Source organism: Artemia sp. Qi Xiang Cuo, chromosome 11, assembly GCF_049724085.1.
Source record: "Artemia sp. Qi Xiang Cuo chromosome 11, ASM4972408v1, whole genome shotgun sequence".
NCBI lineage: Eukaryota > Metazoa > Arthropoda > Branchiopoda > Anostraca > Artemiidae > Artemia > Artemia sp. Qi Xiang Cuo.
In genome coordinates, this window is record NC_142804.1 from 23,947,089 (window position 1) to 23,974,716 (window position 27,628).

At 36.7% G+C, this 27,628-nt stretch overlaps 1 protein-coding gene across 1 annotated transcript in view; it reads left to right on the forward strand.

The window, feature by feature from the left end:
* Positions 1-956: 956 nt before the first annotated feature.
* Positions 957-27,628, forward strand: part of LOC148946782 (GTP-binding protein Di-Ras2) — a 104,427-nt gene continuing 77,755 nt past the window's right edge. Inside the window, exons 1-2 of the mRNA XM_089096601.1 lie at positions 957-1,090; positions 11,774-11,962. Of these exons, the coding sequence (XP_088952727.1) occupies positions 11,825-11,962 (138 nt within the window). The 5' untranslated portion in view covers positions 957-1,090; positions 11,774-11,824. The remainder of the gene's footprint in view (positions 1,091-11,773; positions 11,963-27,628) is intronic.

Here is a 27,628-nt window from a genome sequence, read left to right on the forward strand (position 1 = left end):
TTCTAAAGTCTAGTTTTTACAAGTTTGATTCTCATCAGATAACCAGGTTCCCGACGACTAGCAAAGCAAAAGAGTGAGGTACTTCTCTGCTCCTTTAAGTTCTATATTTTCCTCTATTGCTTTTTGCAGGTTTTTCGAAGTATTTCAGGCGTCCATTGATCTGATCTTTCTGTAAAACTTCGGAAGAAAAGCTATTTCCTTTATTTTGGCAATGTGGTTATTAAAATCTTATTTTTTGTAGTTTAATGTAAGTTAGAGAAGTATTACAATAAAAGTGATATCATTTTCGGTTTCAGCGAGTTGATTTATACCAGAATCGAGTCTCCGAACGTACCGAAATAACAAAATCGAAAAAACAATTTTCCACCCCTTTCACCCCCTTTAAGCAGCCCCAGAAGGCTTTCCCGACGGGAAATTTTAGCGGATTTTGGATATGTTGTTCTGCGATTTTTTTTTAACATTTTAGTGTAAACAAAGCTTCCCAAATATGAAAAATTAAAAGACCATTTTTTCGCCCCCTTCCACCCTCTTTAAGCAGCCCCAGAGAGTTTTTCCGGCGGGTGATTTTAGCGGATTTTGGATATGTATTTAGCGATCTTTTCTGAACATTTTGGTGTAAAAAAAACCTTTTGTTGCAATTTTGTCCCGGTCAAACCGTGCTTTTACTGGCCTAAAAAGCGATTATTCAATCCAGAAGAATAAATTTTATCAAACAAACGGCATCCCATAGGAACGTTATGAGTCAACATAAAAATCCATTCCCCGAGCCAGGATGTAAGCCATCCATCTTGCATAATTCTGCCATAAAGTAATAAGAGGTAAAAAGACGTTACACACGCCCGCTAGAAAGCTTCCCTGGGACCTTCGCGCATTTGCAAGAAGCACTGGAGTTGCAAGGTTTCGATTTTCCATAGAATGAATGGAACCTCAAATATCATGGAATTAGTAGTGTCCTAAAATTCACTAGGACAACTGTACCTTTGGGAGTTGAAAAAGGAACATAGTAAGAAATGGATACAATTAATGTAAATCAAGTAATTGTTTGGATTTTCGGTAAAAAGGAATAAGCAGAAATAAGTATATAAGCAAGGTAAGCCTACGTTGATTTTACAATGTCACTTCTTTCGAGGAGAGGTAAACAGAAAAAAAGAGAATTGGATGAAATGAACGGGTGAACAGAATAATTTAAGGCCAGTGATCAAATCAGCGTAGTGGCAGCTACAAGTTAGAAAAGGACGAGCCACGGCCCATAGTAACCAAAAATTTACAAATGTATAACTAGTATTGCTTAATTAGGGAAAGGTAACTATAATTAAAATTAAGCGATACAACGAATTTGGTAAAATTAAGAGATTAAATTTCATCTAAGCGCATATAGTTATCTAATATGTGTTGAATATTCAAGCGATATTCAACGGTCAGACCTGTATCTTGTTGAATCGACGGGGGCCTATTAAGTTGGTACTAGCCTCAACATTGAAATACTGTACATCTTCTGGCATTAGATTTTTTTTTTAGCACAACAACCCCCTTCCCAGAACGTTCCCTACATGCATGTGCATCAAACTTCGCAAATTTTTCTAAGAGATGTGTGTACTGCTTTGATCCCATTCAGCGTATAGGTAAGACAAAGTAGCACATAATATCAGAGGCAACGCTATAGCGTCGCCTATAGTATTATACAAAAAAACAAAGTTTTTTCAACTGAAAGTAAGGAGCAACATTAAAATTTAAAACTAGCAGAAATTATCACGTATATGAGGGTTTTCACCCCCTAGGCAATACCTCGCTCTTTACGCTAAAGTTCGCATTTTGTTCCATTTCTTTAATCAAAAATGCCGTTTAATTAGGATAGCTCTTTTAATTTGGATAGCGAACCCCCACATATGCGTAGTAGTTTCTGTTCGTTTTAAGTTTTACTGTTGGTCCATACTTTCAGTTGAAAAAACATGTTTTTTCTATTTAATTTCAGATCGTTTTTTAAATAATTCTGGGAAATCCTGCGTCCCCTTCATATAAATTCCCTTCCTCCATGAAAACTTCCTCCATGGAAATATTCTCCACGTAACCTCCTTTCGCCTCTCCCACCAGAAAAAATCCCTCCTGAAAACGTCCGTATACTGCCCAATAACCAATAGTATATGTAAACAATGGGCAAAGTTCTTAACCTGCAGCCCTTCCCCTGAGGACTGTGAGGGGATTAAGTCATCCTCAAAGAAATAGTTATTAGATTTGTCGAATATGCTGAACAAAATGGCTGTCTCAAAATTTTGACTTCAGGAAAAATGAGCTTGGGAGGGGGCCTAGTTGCCCTCCAATTTTTTGGTCACTTAAAAAGGACATCAGAACTTTTAATTCCGGTTCAAATGAGCCCTCTCCCGATATTCTAGGACCAATGGTTCGCTACGATTGCCCCTGGGGAAAGAAACTGCATTGCGTGGACTTGGTATGAAATTATGGCTTCCGTCCAATTTTTGCATTGTCCTATACTGAACTTCATTAGCCAATGCATGTATGCTTCGTATACAGAAAAATGACCCCCCCCCCTCCCACTCAGACTTAGGTATTTCTAAAGCACTAAAATAAGGGGATCGACCGGGGCGAGATCTCCAAAGCAAATTTGGATCGTCCCAGTTTAAAGCCCCTGGCAGTACGCAGGCTAAGAAGTTTGATTATGAAATTATAAGTTTTTTGAACAGTCGAGCTAGATCCGAGAAGGTAATCGTTGGAGGTAGATTGATTAAAGAGGTTATACCGAAGCTTAAAAAGAAGTTTTCTCGTGGCTCGGATGGGATTTGTGGTCGCCATTTTGAGCTTGCCAGCGATTACCTTTTTGGCCACATGGCTTTACTGTTTCAGATGATTTTTACAATAGGCGTTGTGCCCGATTGCTTATGTGTTGGTGTTATAACTCCGGTTTTCGAATATTTTGAGTTATTGATTATTGAACATATTCAACAGCAGTTTCTCATGCCTCCTTTTCAGTTTGGGTTTCAACTGCATCTCGGCTACTACCACGCTTTAAGGAGTGTATGTACAATAGATAGATAGATAAGTGTATTAAAGCAAAAAAATACAGCCATGAAGACAAAAAGAGCACAGATATACTAAACATACATCGATATTAAAGGATCTTAAATTATATAAAGGATGCTGAAAGGTCTGGTAGCCCTTTGGCTATTGGCTCATATGACATTAGTAATGCTTTCGGATCTGTAATTCATTCTCAGGCTATGCTTGAGTTATTAAAAAGGGGGGTATCTGTTGATGTTGTTCGACCTCTTTATTACATGTATAGACACCTTTGACTACGTTCAATGATTGGATCTTCACTTCTTCCTCCAGAACTCCGTGTGAATCTTGTAATTAAACAGGGGACCATTACCTCCCCTACTATTTATAAGTTTCTTATTCGGGTTCCTCCTGGGACTAGGAATGGTAGACTGCGGGAGAGATACAGCTTGCCGGACGCTCTTGTCAAGTGCTTTTGTCAAGCTTACAGATTATCCGTCGAACCACCATTGGAAGGATTTCTTGTTTTAATGTTAGTTTCCTTTTTTTGTTGAGTTATTATCATTTTTAATTGTATTTATTTGTATTATTCATTTAAAGAGTTTTACTCCTGTTTTTGTATAGGTTATAAAATAAATTAATTGATTATTTAATTAATTAATATAAAGATAAATACGCATCCGTGATCTTTCTTCTAGCAAAAAATACAAAATTCCACATTTTTGCAGATAGGAGCTTGAAACCTCTGCAGTAAGGTCCTTTGATACGCTAAACCTGACGGTGTGATTTTCATTAATATTTTAAGACTTTAAGGGGAAGTTTCCCCCTCTTTTTTCAAAAAAGGCAAATTTTCTCAGGCTCGTAACTTTTGATGGGTAAAATTTTGTTTTTTAGAGTTTCGCTTATAGACTCGGGTCGCTCCTTACTTACAGTTTGTTACTACGAACTGTTTGAAAGATCATAAGGCTCCAATGTTTTATTATTTATTTGTTTTTTTTTTCAGCGGCACTTCATATGGAAGAGATGGTGGTATAAACTTCGGAGGGAGCTTAATCGATTTGAAATCGGAACTTCTAGCGCCCCTTTTAAGAATCAAAATAGATCGGAGGACAACTAGCCCCCAAATCCTTTTTTCCGCAAATGCATCCAATAAAAATTTTGATATAGCCATTTTTTTTTAATAATTCAAAGATCAGATAACAAAAACTCTGTGTCGAAACAACCCCCCAGGGCCCTGGGGCAGGTGTTGTAAGTTATGCCATGGGGGGCATATATGGTTCTTATGGAAGGGTGCTCGCATAAATAAGAGAGGGCTCATTTGTTTGGAAATTGAAAGTTCTAGTTTTGTTTTGAAGAGTCAAAAGAGATCGGAGGGAAACTAGCCCTCCCCCAAGCATTTTTAATCAAACCCATCCAATAAAAATTTTGAGATAGCCATTTTGTTAAAAATACTACAAATATCAGATAACAAAAACTCCGGGGTCGACACACCCCACCTCCAAGAGCCCGGGGGCAGGTGTTTTAAGCTATGCCCCGGGGGCAAATATGGTTTTTATGTAAGGGGAGGTCGTAAAAACTCCAGAGGTGGCTCATTAGACTGGGAATTGAAAGTTCTAGTTACCTTTTTAAGAGCCAAAAGTGATTGAAGGGCATCACATCCTCTTTACCCCAAATGTATCCGATCAAAATTTTGAGATAGCCAGTTTGTTTGAAATAGTCCAACGATCAGGCAACAAAAATGTCGGCGTCAAAATACCTCACCCCCCCCCCCCCGAGCCCGGGGAAGGGTTGTAACTTATGCCCCGGAGGCATAAAGGGTTTTTATGAAAGCAGTGGTCGTATAAACGTCGGAGGGAACTTAAATAATTAGAAATTGAAAGTTCTAGTTCCTTTTCAAGAGTCAAAAATGATCCGATGGCATCTGTACCCCAACCGTCTTTTCCCCAAATGCGTCTGATCGAATTTTAAATAATCACTTTGTTCAAAATAGACCAAACATCATATAAAAAAAAACTCAAAGGATAACACGTCCCCCCAGAACCCGAGGGCAAGTGTTGCGAATTATGTCCCGGGGACATTTAAGATTTTTATGGAAGGGGTGGTTGTACAAACTTAGGAGTAAACTCATTCAATTGGAAATCGGAATTTGGGTGCCATATACAAAAAAGGTGGTCGTATAAACTTTGGAGGGGACTCAAATGATTAGTAATTCAAAGTTCTAGTTCCATTTTTAAGAGTCAAAAGTGATTCGAAGACAACTAACCTCTCCCCACGACAACCAGCCTCTCCCCACAAACCCTCTTTTTCCCAAATGCGTCGGATCGAAGTTTTATATAGCCATTTTGTTCAAAATAGACCAAAGATCATAAGATAAAATTTTCAGGGATACCACAGCCCCCCCCCCTCCGCCCCCAGAACTCGGTGCAAGTGCTGTAAATTATGCCCCGGGGACATGTAAGGTATTTATGGAAGGGATGGTAGTAAAAATTAAGAGGGGGATCGTTCAATTTTTAATCGAAATTCCTAGTGCCCTTTTTAAGAGTCGAAAGTTTTAGGAAAGCAACTAGACCCCTCCCCCCCTAAGGCCCTTTATTCCCAAATGCATTCAATCAAAATTCTGAGATAGCGACTTTGTTCAAAATAGTTTAAAGATCAAATAAAAAATCTCCTTGGTCGACACAACCCCCCAGAATACGGGGGCAAGTGTTGTAAGTTATGCCCAGGGTGCATATATAGTTTTTATGTAAGGGGTGGTCGTTTTTATGTAAGCTCCTTTGATTGGAAATTGCAAGTTTTAGTTACCTTTTCAAGAGTCCAAATTGATCGGAGGGTATCTACCCCCCCCCCTCCCCGCTCTTACACACACACCCTCTTTTTCCCAAATGCATCCCATCCAAAATTGGAGATAGCCATTTTGTTTGATATAATCCAAAGATCAGATAAAAAAAAACTCGGGGTCAAAATACACCCCCCCCCCGCCCACAGAGCTGGCAAAAGAGTTGTAACTTATGCTCAAGGGGCATTTAAGGTTTTTGTGGAAGAGGTAAACTTCGGAGGGGGCTCAAATGACTGGAAACTGAAAGTTCTAGTTCCCTAATTGAGATTCAAAAGTGATCCGATGCTAACTAGCCTTCCCCCAACCAACCCTCTTACCTCCAAATAAGTCCAACCAAAATTTTGTAGAGATTCATTTTGTCCCAAATAGATCAAAGATCATATAATAAAACGCCTCGGTTTACACACACACCCAGAGCCCGGGAGCAAGTGTTGTAAATTATGCCCCGGTGGCATATAAGGTTCTTATGGAATGGATGGTCATATGAACTTCGTAGGGGGCTCATTCTATGGGAAATTGAAAGTTCGATTTTCCTATTTAAGATACAAAAGGGAACAGATAGAATGACCAGATACAAGGGACCAGAAAGGGGCAACTAGCCCCCCTGCCCTCTTGACCCCGAATCTATCCGATCGAATTTTTGGGACAGCCAGGTAAAAAGATTAGATAAAAAAGCTCCAGGGTCAAAATAGCCCCCAGAGCCCCCGGGGCAAGTGATGTAAATTATGCCCTGGGGGCATATAAGGTTTTTATGCGACAGTTTCAAAATAGTTCGAAGATCAAATAAGCTCGACCCTTACCCTCACTAAAAACCTTATTAACGATACTTTATTCCAAAACTTAACAGAGCTTAGCCCTTGCCCTCCCTGCAAGGTCTGACCCCCCCCCCCCAAAAAAAAAACTATTAACGATATTTTATTTCAAAATTATGGGAGCTCATCCCTGGCCCTCCTTGACCAAACCCCTGCCCCCTCCAAACAATGAACAACTTATTAAGAATATTATGTTCAAAAACTAACCAGATGCCTCCCCCTCCCCCGAAAAACTTATTAATGATAAATCATGGAATCTAACCCCTGGCCCTCCCTCCAAGGGCCGAAGACACCCCTTCCCCCAAGAATATTTTTTAACGATATCTTATTCAAAAATCATAGGAACTCACCCCTGGGCCTCCCTCCATGGCCAGAGCCCCCTACCCACCCAAAAAAGCTTATTTTATTCAAAAAATCATGGGAATTCAGTTTAATTTTATTAGCTCTTTCCAAAACTATTCAAGACACCTATAGTCTTCACTACAAACACGAGCTTGGCTACTACCTGTTTCTCTAACGGTAAAAACATAAAGTCTGCTGCGTATTTGGTGCTTAACTAAAACAAATTGTATTGCAAATATTTTCTTTTTTACTTATTACAACATTGAAAATAAAATAAAAAATTGCAGTGAAACCAGGCCAGGATTTACCAACTAGGCCACTAGGCCCTGCGGCTTTCACTATTCCCTGAAGTTTTGGGGACTCCGAAATCTTGCATAAACTGAACGGCAAAAACTCTTGAGCCTTGAAGCGTCAAAGCTTTAAATCCGGCCCTGAGCGAAACAAAATCTTGAGCTGATGAGCTTTAAGCAATTAATATCATTATATATCAAATATTCAGTTTAATTTTAATAGTTCTTGCTCAGACGGTTAATTTATTTTGCTCAGACTGTTAATTTATGTTGTAAGAGAAATTATTTTGAAGTAGGGAATTTTCAAAAACTTGAAACTTTGGCAATCTAAAACGAAAAGAAATTAATTAAAAAACGCTTTCCGAAAAAGAAGTTTCTTAAGAAAAATAAAGGTTTTATTAAACTTAAGATTAGCAGATACAAATACCTGTTAAAATTCAAACTCAAAACGACCACAAATTACTATTAAACTACTACTACTACTACTAACAACTCACCGCAGCATCTAGCCGCATGAACACAGCTACACACGCTCCTCCTCCATCCCAATCTATTCAAGCCTCCCTTTTTACACCCGCACATGAATTTCTTATTTGCTTAAAATCTTTCTTCATGACGCCCTCCAACCCCTGATGCGGACGACCTGCTTTCTGTTTAGCCCTAGACAGTTGGCCGAAAAGTTGAACCTTCGGCAATCTTTCATCCTTCATCCACACAACGTGCCCTAGCCACCTCAACCTCTCTTTCATTATAGCCCTAGAGAGCGATATTGAACCACATTTTTCGTATAGCCTATTGTTTGAAATACGGTCAGTCAGCCGGGTACCCAGAACAATCCTTAAGCAGCTTCTCTGGAAAAAATCTAGCAAATCTTCATCCGCTTTTCGGAGCGCCCATGCTTCAGAGCTATATTTGACCACTGTCATCACTGTAGCTTCTAATATTCTAATCTTGGTTTGCAGACTTATCTTCCTATTTTTCCAAACTTTTTTTTAACTGTGAAAAAACATCCTGAGCCTTGGCTATTCTACTTTTGACATCTTCACTGCTCCAACCATCTTTACTAATAATACTACCAAGGTAAGTGAAGCTGTCCACCTGATAAATCTTTTCGTAACCCAACTTCACCTTTTCATCTTCAGTTATTTCTAGCCTTAGTGACTTAGTCTTTTTAGCATTAATTTTCAAACCTATTCTAGCACCCTGAACTCGCAAAACCTCTTAAACTTCATTCATTTTGCTCACATCTAGGATGCTTAAATCATCAGCATAATCTAAGTCCAGGAGACATTTTCCTCCCCATTTGACTCCGTGGTCTACCATTGCCTTTTCTGTGCTCCTTAAGACAAAGTCCATCAAAATAATCCATATAAAGGGGGATAGAACACCCTTCTTAACTCCTGATATAATACAAAACCAGCTGCTAACCTCATTTCCTGCCTTAACCGCAGCAGTGTTATTCTCGTGCATAGCACTAATCACTTTAATGCATTTGTCTTGACAAGGATAAAACCTTTACTAAAGCTCTTCTATCAACAGAATCGGACGCTTGCCGATAATCTATAAAACTGAGGACCAAAGGTGTTTGAAAACTCAGGCACTTCTCAATTATTAACCTAAGAGTGAAAATTTGGTGGACACATCCTCTACCTTTACTAAAACTGCACTGTTTTTTTTTTAGAACTTTGTCTACGACATCCCTCCATCTAAACATTGTAATATTACTAAGTAATTTACTACCTACAGAGACCAGACTAATCCCTCGATAATTAACACGCTCACTTTTATCACCTTTCTTATAAAGTTGTTTAAGTAAGGTTTTCCTAAAATCGTTAGGTACTTCTCCTTTTTCAAAAATAATATTCATAATCTTCAGTAACTTATTTCTAACCTCAGAGCCGCCATATTTAAGAAACTCATTTACCACGCTATCAGCACCTGGAGCCTTATTATTTTTTAGTCCTTTTAGTACTGTCGCTAATTCCTCCTCACAAAACAAATCTTCCTTCACATCCAATGTATCACAAACTTTTTCATTTTCCTCTATATCTCTTCCTTCTACTCTATCTCGGTTTAACAAATTCTCAAAATGTTCGGCCTATCTCTCTTTAGTTTTTTCCTTATCTCTAATTGTGGCACCATTCCTATCTTTAACTGGACCAAGTCCGGATTGACTATTCCCTCTCAATTTGTTAACACGTCAGTACAAAATTTTACTAATATGCTGTATAGATGCATTTTCCAGATCTTCAGAAATTTTATCCGTAGCCTTCACTTCACACCTTCTCAGTTCATATTTTATTATTTTCTCGACTTTCGTTATATTCCATCTGTCTTCGTGTGATCTATCACTAAGATCATGTTTGTGCAATTTCTTTCTCCTTTCTATCAAACATAAAGCTTTTTAACTAATATTCTTAGCTGCAGTTCTAGATCTCTTCCCTAAAACACCTTCAGCAACTTCACAAATTATTTTTCTAAAATTATTCTAACCATCTTCCACATTATCAAATTTTAAACTCTCAAGTTTAGTATTCAACTGTTCCTGGAAAGTTTCTCTGAAATTCTTATCCCGGAGTCTACCAACATCATAACTTTCCGGGAGGTAGTTACCCTTCCCGTAATTCAGCTTTAAATTAACCCTTGACACTACTAGATGGTGATCTTTACTGTTAACATCAATAATGGCACTCCTATATACCCTAGTATCTTGCATTGATCCTGCCAGTCTTCGGTTTACAATAACATAATCAATAAGTTTTGTTGTCTTACCGTCATGTTAATACCATGTTGACTTATGAGCTATTTTATAACCACACACTGTAATGGTTATAACAACATTGTTATACCTACAAAATTACAAATGTCTGTCTCCATTACTGTGTTCTTTTCCTACACCAAATTTACCTAGGCAAAGATACACCTATCCCTATTTCTACCAACCTGGTAGAATAAATGAAACCCAAGAGAAACTGAAATTAAATTAACAATCATAGCAGAAAAGATACAACAGGTACTAATATAAATGAATAAATAAATCTTAAAACGAGTAAGGCTTTATTTGAATAGGCAAATCAAGCTTAAAACAAACAAAAATATTTTGCTATTGAAGAATAAATGAAACCCAGAGCGACCATAAATTAAATAAATAGTCATAGCAAACAAACATACAATAGGCCCCAATATACATGAATAAACATACCTTAAAACGAGTGAAACTTAAATTGAATATGCGAATCAAGCTTTAAACGAACAGAAATCACTACAAACAAGAGTTTTTTCCTCCTTATCTCACTGTAAAAGTCTTAAACCTACTGTATCATTGGCGCTTTACTGAAAACAAATTATATTACAAATATTTTCTTTTTTACTTATTACAACATTGAAAATAAACATAAAAATTGTAGTAAAATTAAATTTTGATGAGTTTTCAGCAAATTGTAGTGAAGCTAGGTCTGGATTTACCAATAGGCCCACTAGGCCTTCAGGCTTTTACTATCCCTGAAGTTTTGGGGACTCCAAAAATCTTGTAAAAACGAAGCGTCAAAAACTCTAGGGCCTAGAAACGTCAAAGCTTTAAATACGGCCCTGAGCGAAACAAAATCTTGAGCTGATGAGCTTTCAGCAATTAATACCATCATATATCAAATATTCAGTTTAATTTAATTAGTTCTTGCTCAGACCGTTAATTTATTTTGGAACAAAAATTATTTTGAAGTAGGAAATTTTCAAAAACTTGAAACTTTTGCAATCTAAAACGAACAGAAATTAATTAAAAAAATACTTTCCAAAAAAGAAGTTTTTTAAAGAAAAGTAAAGGCTGTATTAAACTTTTGGAATTGTGGAATTCCAAAACAGACAAAATCCTTTATGCCGAAGCTGGTGAAAAGAAAATTGAACAATTTTTTTTTTCGAGAAGAAAAATATGGTAATCGATACGTCTCACTTACCAAAACTAAGCAAATTTGTTATAGCAATTTTTTACATTTGCATTTGGAGAAGAGGGGGTTGAGTGAGCAAAGTATACTGTAGCACCTTGATGGTCTTTAATGAGGTCTCAAAGTACGCCATGGTACCATCTGGCACGATTTTAGTATAGGATGCTGTTACAATCGGGTTAGCAACTGCTGCTACAAACCTTGTGGTTTATAGAATTTCATTTCTCTTTTTTAAATTTTAATCTAATTGAATTATTCATTTTGTTTTCGTATTCTGCAAAAATGTACTTCACGCCTGAATTAATTTCTTTCTTTTTGTAATAATGCCTTTCATTAGAAGGAACAAAGATTCGGAATACGAGCTTCATTAGACCGACAAAAAAGCTCTGTACACTTTCGACAGTTTTTTTTCTAGATTTAAAAACGATTGCAGAAATTCCCCATTCCCCGTTCAGTGGTTATCACCAAAAGATCGATTTGCCGTTTCGATGAATCCTTAGAAAACCTATATCTTTCCAGCTAATTAAACCGTTCTTTTTCCAGGAGATGGAAATCTACAGGATAAACGTTACTGGGATTAAAGCATGTTAGAAGATGCCAGAGCAGAGTAATGACTACCGAGTTGTTGTTTTTGGAGCAGGAGGGGTGGGGAAATCGTCACTGGTTCTACGTTTTGTAAAAGGCATATTTAGGGAGTCTTATGTCCCTACAGTGGAGGACACATACCGACAGGTAATTCTATCTAAGAGCAGATGTATTTTATGAAGCATGATAATGGAAACTGAACTTTGGTACTTTAGTAATGTTTAATAGCAGAGGTTAGTAACTGTGCAAATGATAGTTTCCTCGATATTAAAAGAGATTTATTTTTGTTGTGGTATTCTCGCGCTGGGGTGGCCTCCTCTGTTAACTCCTACCTTGAATTTTGTTTTATTGATATCCCGTATTTGTTATTTCGGCATTTTGAGTTAGAGAGAGAGATTTATTCTAAACAAACAAACAATTTGACATAATTTTAGCAGCCACCCCAAGAAGTAAAAACTTGTCCAAGGGGGTGTTTTGTCCATTAATTTCTTATCATTTAAAGTTTGAGTTATTACAGGACATTATTTCTGCTCATCCTAAGTTCTAGTGTGGTGCTTTACTTTTATTTGAAAAATATTAATTCTGTAAAGTTTCTTCTTTTTAAATTAATTTGAAAAAAAAAACAGAAAGGCCGCAATGCTATACACGGTAGTTTGCGTCCGATAAGGATCACGTTCTCTAAGTTGAAACAAAACTTCAGAGTTAAAGAAAATTAAGAACCGTGAAAACTAAGAGTTTTCGTCACGTATTTGGTATTTCACTGTAAATCCACCCAGGATCATGTTTTTGAGATTAAAAGGAAAAAAATTATAATCAACACTTGAGAAAAGCATCTTATTGGCAAAGACTTCCCTAAGCGTAGAAAGGCTTCTTATGATTTAATAAATAGTACAAAAATTATCTTCCACTCCCACTTCTAGCTCCCTCTGGCTTGATCATTATAAAAATTTAATATTATCAATTAAGCTGTTTATTGTCATTATTACTATTAAGCCAGCAAATTACGTTATTACCAGAGAAAATTGAACAACAAGAACCACTACGTATTAGTTCTGATGGAGTCGTAAGAAATATTTTGTAACTGAAATCTAAATATGCTGACCAAGAGCATATTTCTGCAGCGTATCGGGGAGGATTCTATGGAGCAAGTTGCTCATCTGCAAAAGGGCTGCCAACTGGACACATTTGATGTCAAAAGGGCACATTCCATTCTGCTGGGACACAATAACATAAAAGGGCAAAAAATAACACATTTTAGAAACTATTTGGACATAAGGGGGCAAAAGGGGACACATTTAGTAAATTTATGACATACAACGAAATATTTACCGAATGGATATATTTTGGTAAAGAAAAATGTCTCTTTTCACCAAAGGAGTACTTTTTTAGTATTTTTTATATAAGCATCCAGATTTTACCAGAAATATCTTTCCTAAAGGAATTCTCCAAAATATGGGATTTATATGTTTGTATGAGTTTCGTGATGGTTTCACACTTAGGCATTTTGTATGAATGTTATATATGGATTTTTTTCTCACTATGTTTGATGTTACCTGACCACTTTGAAATAGTTTTACAAAACGTTTCTTGCTCAGTAATACAACTGGTAAATAAAATAGACTCTAGCTTTTTGAGATATCAAGATCGACACATTTTAGCTAAAAATTACTACATCTGCCCTTTCCAAATTTTCATGTCCACGTTGTTAGTACCTGATTCTTTCTTATGGGGGAGAGTTTCTTTAGATTTAAAGGGAGAGAACAATCCTATGTCTTATAGGCCTGTTACGATCGCGTGCAATCAGGGTACATTTTGGAATATATGTGCTACCACTTATTAAAAAAGAAGTTAATTATGAATCAAACCGGTTCTGTTCTCAATCAAAATTTTATCAAACAGTTCGTAGTTACGAGCTGTAAGTAAGGAGCGACCTGGCTCAATAGTAACCGAAACTCTAAGAAACGGAATTTTTTATACAAATAGATACACCAAAAGAATCGAATTTTTATGCTGATTTTAAATATATAAGAGTCATCAAGTTTAATCTTATCCATCAAAAGTTACGAGTTAAATTTGCCTTATTTTCGAGAAAAAGGGGTAAACACCCCCTAAAAGTCATAAAATCTTAATGAAAATTACACCATCAAATTCAGCGTATCAGAGAACCCTACTTTAGAGGTTTCAAGCTCTGCAAAAATGTAGAATTTTGTATTTTTGCCAGAAAAAAGGTCACGGTTGCGTGATTATTTGTTGTTTTTTTTGTATGTTTTTTTCCAGGGGTGATCGTATCGTGGGAGCATACGTGGGAGGATCTTTGTATGAAGGAATTTGTCATGAGGGAGAGAATTTTCAGGAAGGGGGTGCTGGATTTTCAGCATTATTTAAAAAATCAGAAATTAAATTAAAAAAAATGGATTTTTTCAACTGAAAGTAAGGAGCAACATTAAAACTTAAAACGAACAGAAAGTAATACGTAACACAAGTTAATTTGTAACTTACGTGTATTTATTACTAATAAAAACGATCGTAAATAGAATTAAAAGGTCTAGTACCCTTTTTTAAGTAACCAAAAATCGGAGGGCAACTAGGCCCCTCCCCTGCCCCTTTTTTCTCAAAATCGTCCAATCGATATTTTGAAAAAGCCATTTAGCCAAAAAAAAAAAGAAGTAAAATTAATACACAAATTTCGTTTTAATTCTTCATGTACGGTGAGCCAAAATCAAAACCTGTATTAGTTCAAAAACTTTCAGAAATTAAATAAAAAAAACAAGTTTTTTTTAACTGATTGTAAGGAGCGACATTAAAACTTAAAACGAACAGAAATTATTCCGTATATGAAAGGGACTTTCCCCTCCTCAACGCCCCACTCTTTACGCTGAAGTTTTTTATTGATTTAAAAAGTAGAGTTGTGAGAAAGAGACAAACCTTAGCGTAAAGAGCGGGGCGCTGAGAAGAGGGCAGCCCCTTTCATATACGGAATAATTTCTGTTCGCTTTAAGTTTTAATGTCGTTCCTTACTTTCAGTTAAAAAGTTTTTTTTTATTTATTTAATTACCAATAAGTCCGTTGGATTCTAGCTAAATTGTTGATGAGGAACAAATAAGCGTTCAAATGGGGATAAATCCATTTATTTAGACAGTGCAAACAGGTACAAAGGTCTTGATATTTCGATCACATATGCAGCGATCGTCATCAGTAGAAATATTATAATATTAAAAATTAAACTAACATATTTATACAAAACCAAATAATTAACTTCCAGGTCATTCACAAAATAACTAGCCTCCGGGTAATTCACTAGATTTTTCTGAGGGAGTTCACTAACAAGGTTCGTTCAAAGTCTTGAGATGTTAATTTTCTTCTTTAATCTTACCTAAATGTAAAATAAATTTCCAATGAAGATGAAGGTGGGAAAGTCTTCTTTGTCTTCTAATTGCAAATAAAATGTTGAATTTATAATTGTTTACTTAATTGGTCTCATTTCACCATATATACAACGCATTTTCGATGAAGTACCTTAAATTAGGTATCCTTTTCCCAGACCACACTGCCTTTCTATGACGAACAAAAAAAAAGGCGCTATGGTCTGGCAAAAAAAATGCCTAATTGTATATTTTTGTGTGTTTTTTTTTAGACCAGGGCGCTCGTATAGAAGGAGTTGTCGTAGAAACGTAGAAAACGAAAGAAGCCCATTCGATTGGAAATTGAAAGTTCTAGTGCCCTTTTTGACAGTCAAAAGTGATTAGAGGACGTCCAGCCCCCTCCCACACCCATTATTTCCCAAACCCATCCGATCAAAATTTTGAGATACCCATTTTGTTTAGAGTAGTTTATAGGTCTTTCAGGATGTAGTTTCAGGTCTTTCAGGATTAATTAAGTCTTTCAGGATGACAACCCACCCCCCTCCCCCACCACCATTTCGGGCAAGGTTTGTAAGTTATGGCCCGGGGGCATGCAAGGTTTCTTATGGAAAGTGTTTTCATATAAACTGGAGAGGGCTCATTGGATTGGAAATAAAAAGTTCTAGTGTCCTCTTAAGAGTCAAAGTGATCAGAGGGCAGCTAATACCCCCTCCCCCTCACGTTCTATTTTCCACAAATGCATCTGATAGAAATTTTGAGATAGCCATTTGTTCAAAAAATATCCAAAAATCACATGACAAGGCCTTCGGGGTTGACACAATCCCCCAATGTCTCGGGGCAAGGGTTGTAAGTTATGCCCCGGGGGCATGTAAGGTTTTTAATGAAGGGAGGTCATATGAACTTTAGAGGAGTCTAACTTGATTAGAAATGTAAAATTCTAGTTCCCTTTTAAGAGTGAAAAGAGATGGAGGGCAACTAACCCCCTCCATAAAACCTTATGTGTACCCTATATGAAGAAGACACTATGTGTATACTTTTAATACTAGTTCTTTTATTAGTGTAAGTAATGACACTAAGGGCATTAAGTTGAAAGTTTTAGAGGAACGTTTAGGAGAAGTTTCAATTAAACTAAAAACTATATGCATGCAGGTATTAAAAGGGCATACAAGCAAAATCATAGGCAGCGTAGCTCTATTATAGCTAGTAGTATCATTGCCCTTTTTAAGGGTCAAAAGTGATTGGAAGGCAATCAACCCTCCTCTTTAGCTCATAATTTTCCCAAAATTTCTAATCACAAAATTAAGACAGCCGTTTTGTTCAGCATAGCTGAACGGTCTAGTAACTATATCTCTAGGGTTATTGGGTAGGTCACCCCCCGCAGTTATGCAATTTGTCCATTATGCTTAAAACTAAATGTTGCTTTAAAATTAAATCAAAACGCACTGTGTGTATGCTGGTTGCCAATAAGACATCTCAGCAAGCGGCAATATCCCAAAAACAAATGAGGAAACTATTCAAACTTTTATTCAAATTTTTATACTTTTATTCCTACTTCATCTCTTAAAATTTAACTAAATCAAAAGAGTGCAAGAGTATACAGGTAGTCAAAGAGTTGAGATATAGTTTTTTTGGGAATGGTATTAAGTTTTATTTTTCCGGTCAACTACAGGAGGTATTAAACTAAAATTAAACAATACTATTTGTGCCAAGATTTTCAAAAGAGTGTATACTACTACTACTAGTACTACTACTTACAACTCACCGCAGCACCAAGCCGCCTGAGGCAAACACAGCTACGCACGCTCCTCCTCCATCCCAATATTTTCAAAGGCTCCCTTTTTACACCCTCCCACGAAGTTCCCATTTCCTTTAAATCTTTCTTTATGACGTCCTACCACCCCAGACGTGGACGACCTGCTTTCTGTTTAGCCCTAGACGATAGGCCGAAAAGAACAATCTTCGGCAATCTGTCATCCCTCATCCGCACAACGTGCCCTAGCAATCTCAACCTTTCTTTCATTACAGCCCTAAAGAGCGGTATTAAACCACATTTTTCGTACAGCCTATTGTTTGAAATACGGTCAGTCAGCCGGGTACCCAGAACAATCCTTAAGCAATTTCTTTGGAATACATCTAGCAAATATTCATCCGCTTTTCGAAGCGCCAATGCTTCATAGCCATATTTGACTACTGTCATCACTGTAGCTTCTAATATTCTAATCTTGGTTCGCAGACTTATCTTCCTATTCTTCCAAACTTTTTTTAATTGTAAAAAAACACGCTGAGCCTTGGCTATTCTACTTTTAACATCTTCACTGCTCCCACCATCTTTACTAATAATACTACCAAGGTAAGTGAAGCTGCCCACTTGATCAATCTTTTCATTACCCAACGTCACCTTTTCATCTTAACTTATTCCTAGCCTTAGTGACTTAGTCTTCTTAACATTAATTTTCAAACCTATTCTAGCACCCTGAACTCACAAAATCTCTAAAAGTTCATTCATTTTGCTTACACTTTCATCTAGGATGCTTAAATCATCAGCATAATCTAAGTCCAGGAGACTTTTTCATCCCCATTTGATTTCGCGGTCTATCATTGCCTTTCCTGGGCTCCTTAATACAAAATCCATCAAAATAATCCATACAAAGGGAGATAGAACACAACCCTGGTTTACTCCTAATCAAACAGTTCGTGGTAACGAACTGTAAGTAAGGAGCGACCCGGCTCAATGGTAACCGAAACTCTAAAAAACTCTACAAAACCAGCTGCTAACCTCATTTCCTACCTTAACCGCAGCAGTGTTATTCTTGTACATAGCACTAATCACTTTAATGTATTTGCCTGGTTATGTTGTTAAAAATTGCTGAAAAACTTTCTCCGGTATACAAATAGCCTTCCAAACTATTAATTCTTAAAGAAAAAACCGAGAAGATTTAAACTATTATTTTCTTTTCCCCTGAAAAAGACTGTGTCAATATAAAACGAACAGAAATTAATTTAAAAAAAATATTTTCTACAAAACAAGTTTTTCAAATAAAAGTTCATTAAACCAAAAATGAGAAAAAATAGAATCAAATAATATCAATCAAATCAATAAATAAATCAAACCCAACACGAACAGAAATTACAATAAACAACCAAGTCAAACTCAAAACGAGCAGAAATTAAGATGAGCAGGGCTCTTTTTGCGGTATCATTTGTCTCCTGGCCGCAAACTTCGGTGACCTAAGCTACAACTAGGAGAAGAATACCCGCGCACCTGATATTCATCAATCCTAGACCGAAGGCTCCAATTTCTAGACTCACGACTTCTAACTAAGAAGTGAGCTAACCCTACACAGGTACTCCATTGAGCATTATAGACGGTTAAAGTGCCGACCATCTAAGTTGACAACGGGATTTCACTGCCCTTTGCCAACCTAGCGGCCCCAAACGGTCCTGACCAGCCCAATCTCATAAGGGGAGTGGAATGTAACATATTACCGTTTAAATTAGAAAAGAACAGAGACAGGAAAGTAAAATTAAAAATCTATGAAGAAGAAGCCTTACAAAGCCGCCAGTTAGGTGAGATGCCACTGACAAGATCAGAAAACTTGCAGACCTGCCCTGACAACTCCACTCTCTGGAAGCCAGGTTCAAGCTATAACCTTTCATCACCCGTCATCCATATATAGACCCGTCCTGGTAACGGAGCAGGTTTGTGAGCAGGGCTCACAACTACTATGCCTTCTCAAGGAAAGAAAAAAATTTGCACTTTACTAAAAAAAAAAAAAAAAAATACAAATGAATTTGCATTGTCAGTTTAATATGCATGTGCTCACATTTATTCCTTAAAATCTTAATAATTACCGATTGATTAAAGTTAGAAAAGTGAAAACATTTAATTTTTCAGTATAGTGCAAATTATGTTCTTTCCTTGAGAAGGCATTGGAGTTTTGAGCCCTACTCATGTTAATTCTGATCGTTTTGAGTTTGGCTCAGTTATTTATTGTAATTTTTGTTCGTTTTAGGCTTTATTTATTTATTGATGCTGATTTATGGTAGTCTTACGCTTGATAGATTTTTTTATTCTATTTTTGTGCATTTTTGGTTTAATGGAGTTCTTTACATTTCTTTGAAAAGCTCATTTTGCGGAAAAAGTTTTTTTAATTAATTTCTGTTCGTTTTATATTGACACAGTCATTTCTAGGGAAAAAGAAAACAATAGTTTAAATCTTCTCGATTTTTTCTTTAAGAATTTATTGTTTGGCCTGCTTTTTGTATGCTGGAGAAACTTTTTCAACAATTTTTAACAACATACACAGTTTCGAAAATCTTGACACAAACAATACTGTTTAATTTAGTTTTATACCTCCTCTAGTTGACCAGAAAAATAAAACTTAATACCATTCCCGAAAAATTCTATCTATGCTCTTATACATATTGGTTACACTTACACTCTTTTGATTTAGTTAAATTTTAAGTGTGGAAGTAGTAATAAAATATAAAGTTTTGAATAAAAGTTAGAACTTAATGTCCTCAGTTGTTCTTGAGATATTGCTGAGATGTCTTATTGGCAACCAGCATACACACGTGTGTTTTGATTTAATTTTAAAGGAACATTTATTTTTAAGCATAATGGGCAAATTGCATATCCGTGGGGGGTTGACCTACCCAATAATCCTAGAGACATGGTTGCTAGACCTTTCAGCAATGCTGAATAAAATGGCTGTCTTAATATTTTGATTGGAAGTGTTTGGAAAATTATGAACTCTGCCCTTCAATTACTTATAGCTCTTAAAAAGAATACTTGAACTTTGAATTTCCTATAAAATTACCTCCTTTAAAATATCAGTGATATTACCAGCTATGATAGAGCAGCACTGCCTCGGATATTTCTTATATGCCCTTTTATTACTTACATGCATGTAGTTTTTTCGTTTAATTGAAACTCCCCCTGAACGTTCCTCTAAAATTTTCAACTTAATGCCCTTAGTGTCAAGATCTTCACCCGAATTATACTCCAACGGATCAGAGCCGTGTCATCCTTAGTCATCCAAGAAGACCAAGCCGGGTTTCGCCCTGGGAGATCGACCGTTGATCAAATTTTCACTGTCCGCCAAATTTTAGAGGAATATCTAGAATTCGGTCTCGACCTGTATCAGCTCTTCATCGACTTTAGGCAAGCATTTGACCTTATTTGGAGAAATGGCCTATGGCATATCCTTCTCCATTACGGAATCCCACGAAACCTAGTAGATCTTATCAAAGATATGTACTCAAAATTTGGGAGTCGTGTCATGACTAGTGAAGGTCTCACTGACAGTTTCCGGACTTCCACAGGTGTCCTTCAAGGATGCCTTTTGTCTCCAGAGCTGTTCAACCTTTTCCTCACAGCAGTTTTATCCCTGGTGGAGACAAATTGTGGCGCACATATAGGGGGTGTTCAGATAGATAAGCTAGCCTACGCCAACGATATCAACGAAATGGCTGAAACACCCGAGGATCTACAAGCCGTTCTTAACGACGTCTTCGAAGCCACTAGTTCTTTTGGAATGATCATAAATGTATCAAAAACAAAGGCTATGTGCTGCTCACGAAAGCCAAAGGATACAGTTAAGCCAGACCTGAAAATTAATGGAGAGAGTATCCAGTGGGTTGACGAGTTCCCTTACCTCGGCAGTCTGATTACCAGCGACAACAGTCCATCAAAAGACATCAAAAGACGTCTCGCCCTCGCGAGTTCCAGTTTCAAGGCCCTTATGCCCATATGGCGAAGCAAGGATTTGTCTCTGCGGCTTAAGACACGACTTTTCGATACCCTGATCATCCCCATCGCAATCTACTCATGTGAAACATGGACACTGAAGGTAAATGACAACCGTCGACTTGCAGCATTTGAAACTAAGTGCCTCCGCCGCATCGGCGGGATCACTTACCTTGATAGAATCTCAAATTTCGAACTTCTCGAGTGCCTTAAAGTACAACAAACAATTCTCATGAAGATCCAGCTCCAGGAACTTCGATGGCTCGGTCACGTACAACGGATGAGTCGGTCCCGTCTCCCAAAAATCACCTTCGAAGGCCAAATTCACGGTTCTCGTCCTCGTGGTCGTCACCCAAAAAGGTGGAAGGAAAACTTTGCACCTCACCGCCTCTCGGACCTTCTTCGCCTAGCAAAAGACCGTGAAGCATACAGAAGGCACATCCACGCCGTTACGAAGAAAGAGGCCCCAAGACGACCTTCAAGGACGGATGGGACTTAAGCAAGCAAGCAAGCCCTTAGTGTCATTAGTTACAGTAACCGAAGAAGTAGTATTAAAAGTATACACATGGTATCTTCTGGCTAGTTCAAAATCCGCCACAACTTAACCTTAATAAATAAGCTGTTATTCTGATATTGCTTTGTCACCCTTTTGACAATCTACAAGATCATAGTTTGTTTTCATTTAGTTTGACATTTGCCTAAATATTCCTTGAAAACTTCACCTTAATAATCTTAGTTTGTGTAATAGCAATATTTGTAGTAGCAGTAGTAGCAGTATGCACATAGCACCTTTGTTTTTTTTCAACATCCCCTTCAAGACACGATGAAAATTTAAAGTTAATACCATCAACCGTTTCTAAAGTATTGCTGATACGTCCTCTTGATAACCTATGTGGACATAGTGTGTTTCGATTTAGTTCATTACAGTTCCAATATTGCCCAAAATTTTCGCCTTAATACCCTTAGCTTTAGTAGCAGTAGAAGTAGTACCAGTAGTTATAGCAGTAGCAGTAGTAGTAATAGCATTAGAAATAATAGTAGTAGTCCTAGCTTTATTAGCAGTAGTAGCAGTAGCAGAAATGATAATAGTATCAGTAGTAGCAGTAGTAGGAATAGAAGCAGTAATTTTATGATACAGATATTGTCTTTTCGTTAATTAAACATCCCCCACAACAAGCCTTGTAAGTTTTTATTTCACACACAAAACTGTTTCTAAGATATTGCTGATATGCCCTTTTGACAACCTGCATACGGATGACGTGTTGTGATTCAGTTTACCTTCCCACCTAGAAATTCTCTGAAAGTTCTACCTTCATATCCTTAGGTATAGTTGTAGTAGTAGCACAGCAGTAGTATTAGTATTTAATTTAACACAATTAGCCATTGTTATGACACTGCTAATAATTCCTCTTGATAACCTGTATATTCATATGAAATTCTTGAAATTTTCATCTTAATGATATTAGTCTTACAAGTTGTTGCAATAGAAGTAGTAGCTGGATTAATAGTAACAGTAGTAGTAGAACTAGTCTATGCAGCAGTGGTAGAAGTATTAATAGTTGTGTGCGCATACTGCCTTTTGGTCAATTGATATTCCCTTTTAAAAACTCTCTGAGAGTTCTAACTTAATACATCAATCAATTCTTAAGATACGCTGTTTTGACAATCTAAATGCACAGTGTCTTTTGTTAGTTTGAATTGGCCATCAATATTCTCTCAAATTTTACCTTCATAGACTTAGCCTTAATAGTACTACGTATTATCACAGTAATCGTGATGGTAGTAGCAGAAGTAGTCGCAGTGTTAGTGTATTTTTTTTTACCAGTAGTAATAGTAGTAGCAGCAGTATTAATAGTAATAGTAGCATGTACATCTTGCCTTTTGGTCAGTTGACCGCCCCTTTGATGACGCCCCGGAATTTCACCTTGACACGGTTAGCCGTTACAAAAATATTGCTGATATGCGCTTTTGACGCCTTTTTCACCTTAATCTTCTAAGCCTTACAAGTTGTTGCAATTGAAATTGTAGCTGGAGTAGTTTAGCAGCAGTAGTAGCAGTAATAAAAGTAGCAGTGATAATAGTGTTACTAGTGACATGCATAGATCACCTTTTTGTCAATTGATCTTCCCCTTTAAGTATTCTCTGAAAGTTTCAAGTTAATAACCAAATCCACTTTTGGGATATGCCCTTTTGACAATCTGCATGCACATAGTGTGTTTTGATTTAATTCAAATTTCCCCTCAAATTTTTAGTTTCATACGCGTAACCTTTATTGTGCTAGTATCACAGTAGTAGTGGTAGTAATAGAAACAGTAGTAGCTGTAATAGTGTATTGCTATTAATAGTAGTAGCAATAGTAGCTGCAGTATTTAAAGTAGTATTAGCAGATATATATTGCCTTATGGTCGACTGAACATCCCACTCATGATGCCCTTGAAGTTTCCTCTTGATACGATAAGCCGTTCCAAAATACTGCTGATACGCCCGCATCAGCAATCCATATGCACATAGTATGTTTGGTTTATTTCAACTTTCTTCTCAACATTTACTTAGATGTTTATTTCAATATCCCTGATCTTAGTAGTACTCACTGCAGAAATAGTATTTTTAGTGATAGTAACAAGAAATTAGAAATGTAAGCAAGAAATTAATGCTAAAATGAACCCCGTCAGCACCTTTATGACTTCCTGCCACTGAGCGTAATATACGAGCTATGAATGTATATAGTGAACCTAACCTTGTCGTCATTTTTTTTTTTAAAGTATTGTTCGTTGTTTCTTTTTTTTTCTCTCTTTACTCCGCTATGTTGTTGTTTCATCGTGGGCTAAAATAAACTATCAATTTATTAATCTATTATTCAGATGGGCAATTGGCAAAAATAAAACTTTGGTAGTTCTAAAAAGAGGCCTAAAAATTTTTAAACAAAGCGGTAAGTCGAAATAAAAAATGCGCCTTGGAATTGCCTTAGCCAAAACCCCTTAACCAGAGGTTTACAAACCCCGTGTTTTGAAGACAAGGACAAATATGTCTTAGAACTGGTAGTAGTGGAATCCCTCTTTTTTCAGATCAAAACTGACGGGCTAGTGGAGAGTCGCAGAAAAGGTTTTATTTGAAAGTTAACCCGAAGCAACAATTTTGGCCCAATAAGAGCCAAAATTTTCGCAGGGCAAAAATCTTGAGATAGCCAATCGATTCCAAATTATTGAAAAGCGAAATTTTTAATTCAGTCTTGAGGTGGCGCATTTGTCTCCAAACATTTCATTTTTGCTTTACTATTGAATAAACCAGCAACAATAAACAAGCATTCACTCCTTTGTTTTTTTTTTAGTTTTAGCCATACCCATCATAATCTTGAATCCGCCACATCGGGGCATTAAAGAACGCACTATCTTAATTTGCTACATTATAGATTACAGTTCTTGGTTTTTCTATCTTCACCAGATTGTAGCCAGAAAAGCTTCTCCCGGTAAGGTCAGACATGTGAACCTGTATTTAAAGATGTGCTCGAGATTGCTGGCAGCAATCTAAATTGTAGAGTTGAAAAAAGTGCAGAATCTACGTTCTCTGGCCATAGGGTTAAAATCTCCGTTTAAAGAATTTTTCAATCCCTTGAATCAATGGCGTAAATAAAAAAATTTGGAGAAATTCTAGACTCTAAACATTGTCTGCTCTCTGGTAAAAAAAATACTAAAATAAGAAAAAATGTGGGGTTGTAGTTTTAAAACCAAAGTTTTATCCTTACACTATGTACATAATACTATGTCGATAAATTTAAAGAAGAATGCTGATTTTTGGGGACTTGGATTGCAAGATTTCTCTTGCAGATGTTCCTACTATCCTTTCAGATGTTCCTTTCAGTGTGTCAGGGTCTGGCCAAGTACGCAAGGATCTTTTTTCTGGGGGGCGGGGGAGAATAATCAAGCACAATTATTATATGATGAGTGCCGAGAAACTCGGAAAAAATTATGATTACGGGGGACGCTGGGCCCTCCCCTGGGCGTGTCTCTGTCACGGCCTTCTATCAGCTAGGAAATAAGTTGATAGAAGACCCGGAAATAAGGCCAAAACCCACAAGAATGCGAGGGTTCTTTACACCCGGTCCCGATTGCCCCTTAAAAAGAAGAACAAGTAAGTGCAACCAATGTCACATTCTTTTTGGTTGGCTAAGGGGGTTTCAATTACGGGGGCATTTATCTCCTTAAATTTTCTGCCCCCTTTGAGATTTTGAAAAAATACCTTTTTAGGGGGATTATTTTCAATGAAAAATGCTCTTTTTGGTATTTTAATTGAAAAGATTAAAAAATCGACAAATTTGCCGCCCTCCCCATATTTTGAAAAAATATATTTTGCCCCGCCCACCCAATTTCGTGAACTGGTCGGCTGCTCTTCTTTCCTGGAGTGTAACACTAATATGCATTATGATATATTACACTTGCAAAAACCAGGATTAATTGACTGGGTAACCCTAATGACACAGAAATACGCTTTATCGTAGATTAGATCAGAGAAAGTTAGGATAAGTTCAATAAGTAGCCCTTATGACGCTGAATGCTAAAGTATGTGATAAAAATCTTGACAACGCTCTTGTCTCCTTGAGTACATTACAAGAATATCGATCACAAGAATATGATCTTTACATTCTTGCAATAGCAGAGAGAAAACAGCTCCAGGAACTCACTCCAGTGTTAGGAGTACTGAATCCAATGGAACTGCCAGATAGCCTAATTATTTGACAAATAATGTCTCACATTCTGTTTTTTTATTAGTCTGGTTAATTTGATATGATTATGAATCTATGCAAAAATTATTCATATAACTTTCACATTTATTCTAAATAACAATTCCCAGAGTGACTCTGGTTCGTCTCTTATCCCTAGAAATAGTATCGTCTCTAGACAATGCTTGCCTGCTTTAAGTAGAGTTGGGAATTAGTAGTTTTCAGACATTTGCATGAAATTCTTGATATTTAGCGTTTTTTACTCCAAGTCTGACTGCTTTGATTTTTTAAGATTAAACTCCAACTCAGACTGATTTAATTTTAAATGGAAGTGCTTTGACTTCTAAAATTATAGGTGTTTACGCTCAGATTATTGCTATTGCTACTCCTAACAACTCATAAAATCAACTAATCAGCGTGAGATCAACACACATGCCTACACTTCTTCTCTCCTATCCCAAAATCTGTTAAGAACTTCCACCTTTAGTTTCACTCACGAATTTCTCATTTTCTTAAAATCCTCTCATATGATTATCCGATTTAAGTTAACCTCAGATGGATTGCCAACAACGAAATTTTTTGGCAAATCATCATCCTTAATCCATAAAACATGACCGGAGGTGGTTTAAGCGGGGCAGAGGGACACTAACCCCGGTGCAAAAATTTTAGGAGTCAAAATTTTCAAATAAATTATCTAACGGTTATAATCTTTTTGCAGTTTGGCAATTTTATTTTTATTAAAATAAGGTAGAGGGTGCAGTTAATAATTAAAATAATTAAATAATAATAATTCATAATTAAATAATATTAATTGAAATAATTAAATTAAAATAATAATTAATAATTAAAAAAAATAAATTATTAATTAATTCTTAATCTGAAAATAATTCTGCTACTAAATGAAAATTTTGTTAAAATTTGGTCTGAAGATCTTGGGGAAGACAGGGGGAGGGGGAGCTAATAAAAATTTTGCCCCGGGTGCGAGAGAGGCCAGAACTGCCACTGAACATCATAACAGTCTTCTTTCATAATAACCCTAGAAATGAACTAAACCACATCTTTCAAGTATCCATTAACATTGCTTATAGTATTCCATTCTTAAGTCGACATGCTCCTATTGTTCCAGACTTTTTTCAAGTGCAAAAAAAGAAAAGCAAAATACCATGCACCTCGGCTTTTCTACTTTTTATCACCTCAATGATTCACTTTATTCAACTTTTACAGCCTCATCAATCCACCATTCTTTCAAGTGCCGCCGCGGTAACTGTAGCTATCAATTTGGTCGACCTTCTCCTGACACTCCCTCTTTTTCCTAATTTAGGCTACTTGTTCATCTAACTTCAATTTTCTAACCATTTCTCACACCCTCTCCAAACCTCGAATTTTTATTTAAAACAATTGAATCATCAGTATAACCTAAATCTAAGAGTGTTTTTCCTTCCCATAGGATAACTAGTTCTTCCATAGCCGTTGCATTGTTTCTCAGGACAAACTCCATCAAAATATTTTATGTAAACACGGATAAGGCAAAACCCTGCTTAATTATTAATCTCACTTCCTATCTTAACCAAAGCAATATTATCCTCGGGCGTAGCACTAATCACTTTAACCTACTTGCTTGGCATACTATTCAAGGACAGGGCCGTCACTAAAGGTTTTCTTTTAGCCGAATCACAAGTCTGTTCAAAATTGTACAGCACTCAGGACTAAGGAAGTCTAATAATTCAGACGCTTCAACCCCAACCTAGAGTGTATGGGTCCACCCCGCCAAACCATTTCTTTATTGAAATGAGGACTTTCATGTTAAGCAATTTGCTTTCTAGCGTAAGGAAGCTACTTCTTCGTACCATTAGGGTTATTTCAGTTCTATTTTTCTTTTATTTCCACAGCAAAGTTTTTTTTTGTCCCCAGCGTCTTAAAAACGGTGTTGTATTTCATAACAGAACCTACATCAAAACAGAGGCCTCTTAGACACATTTATATTA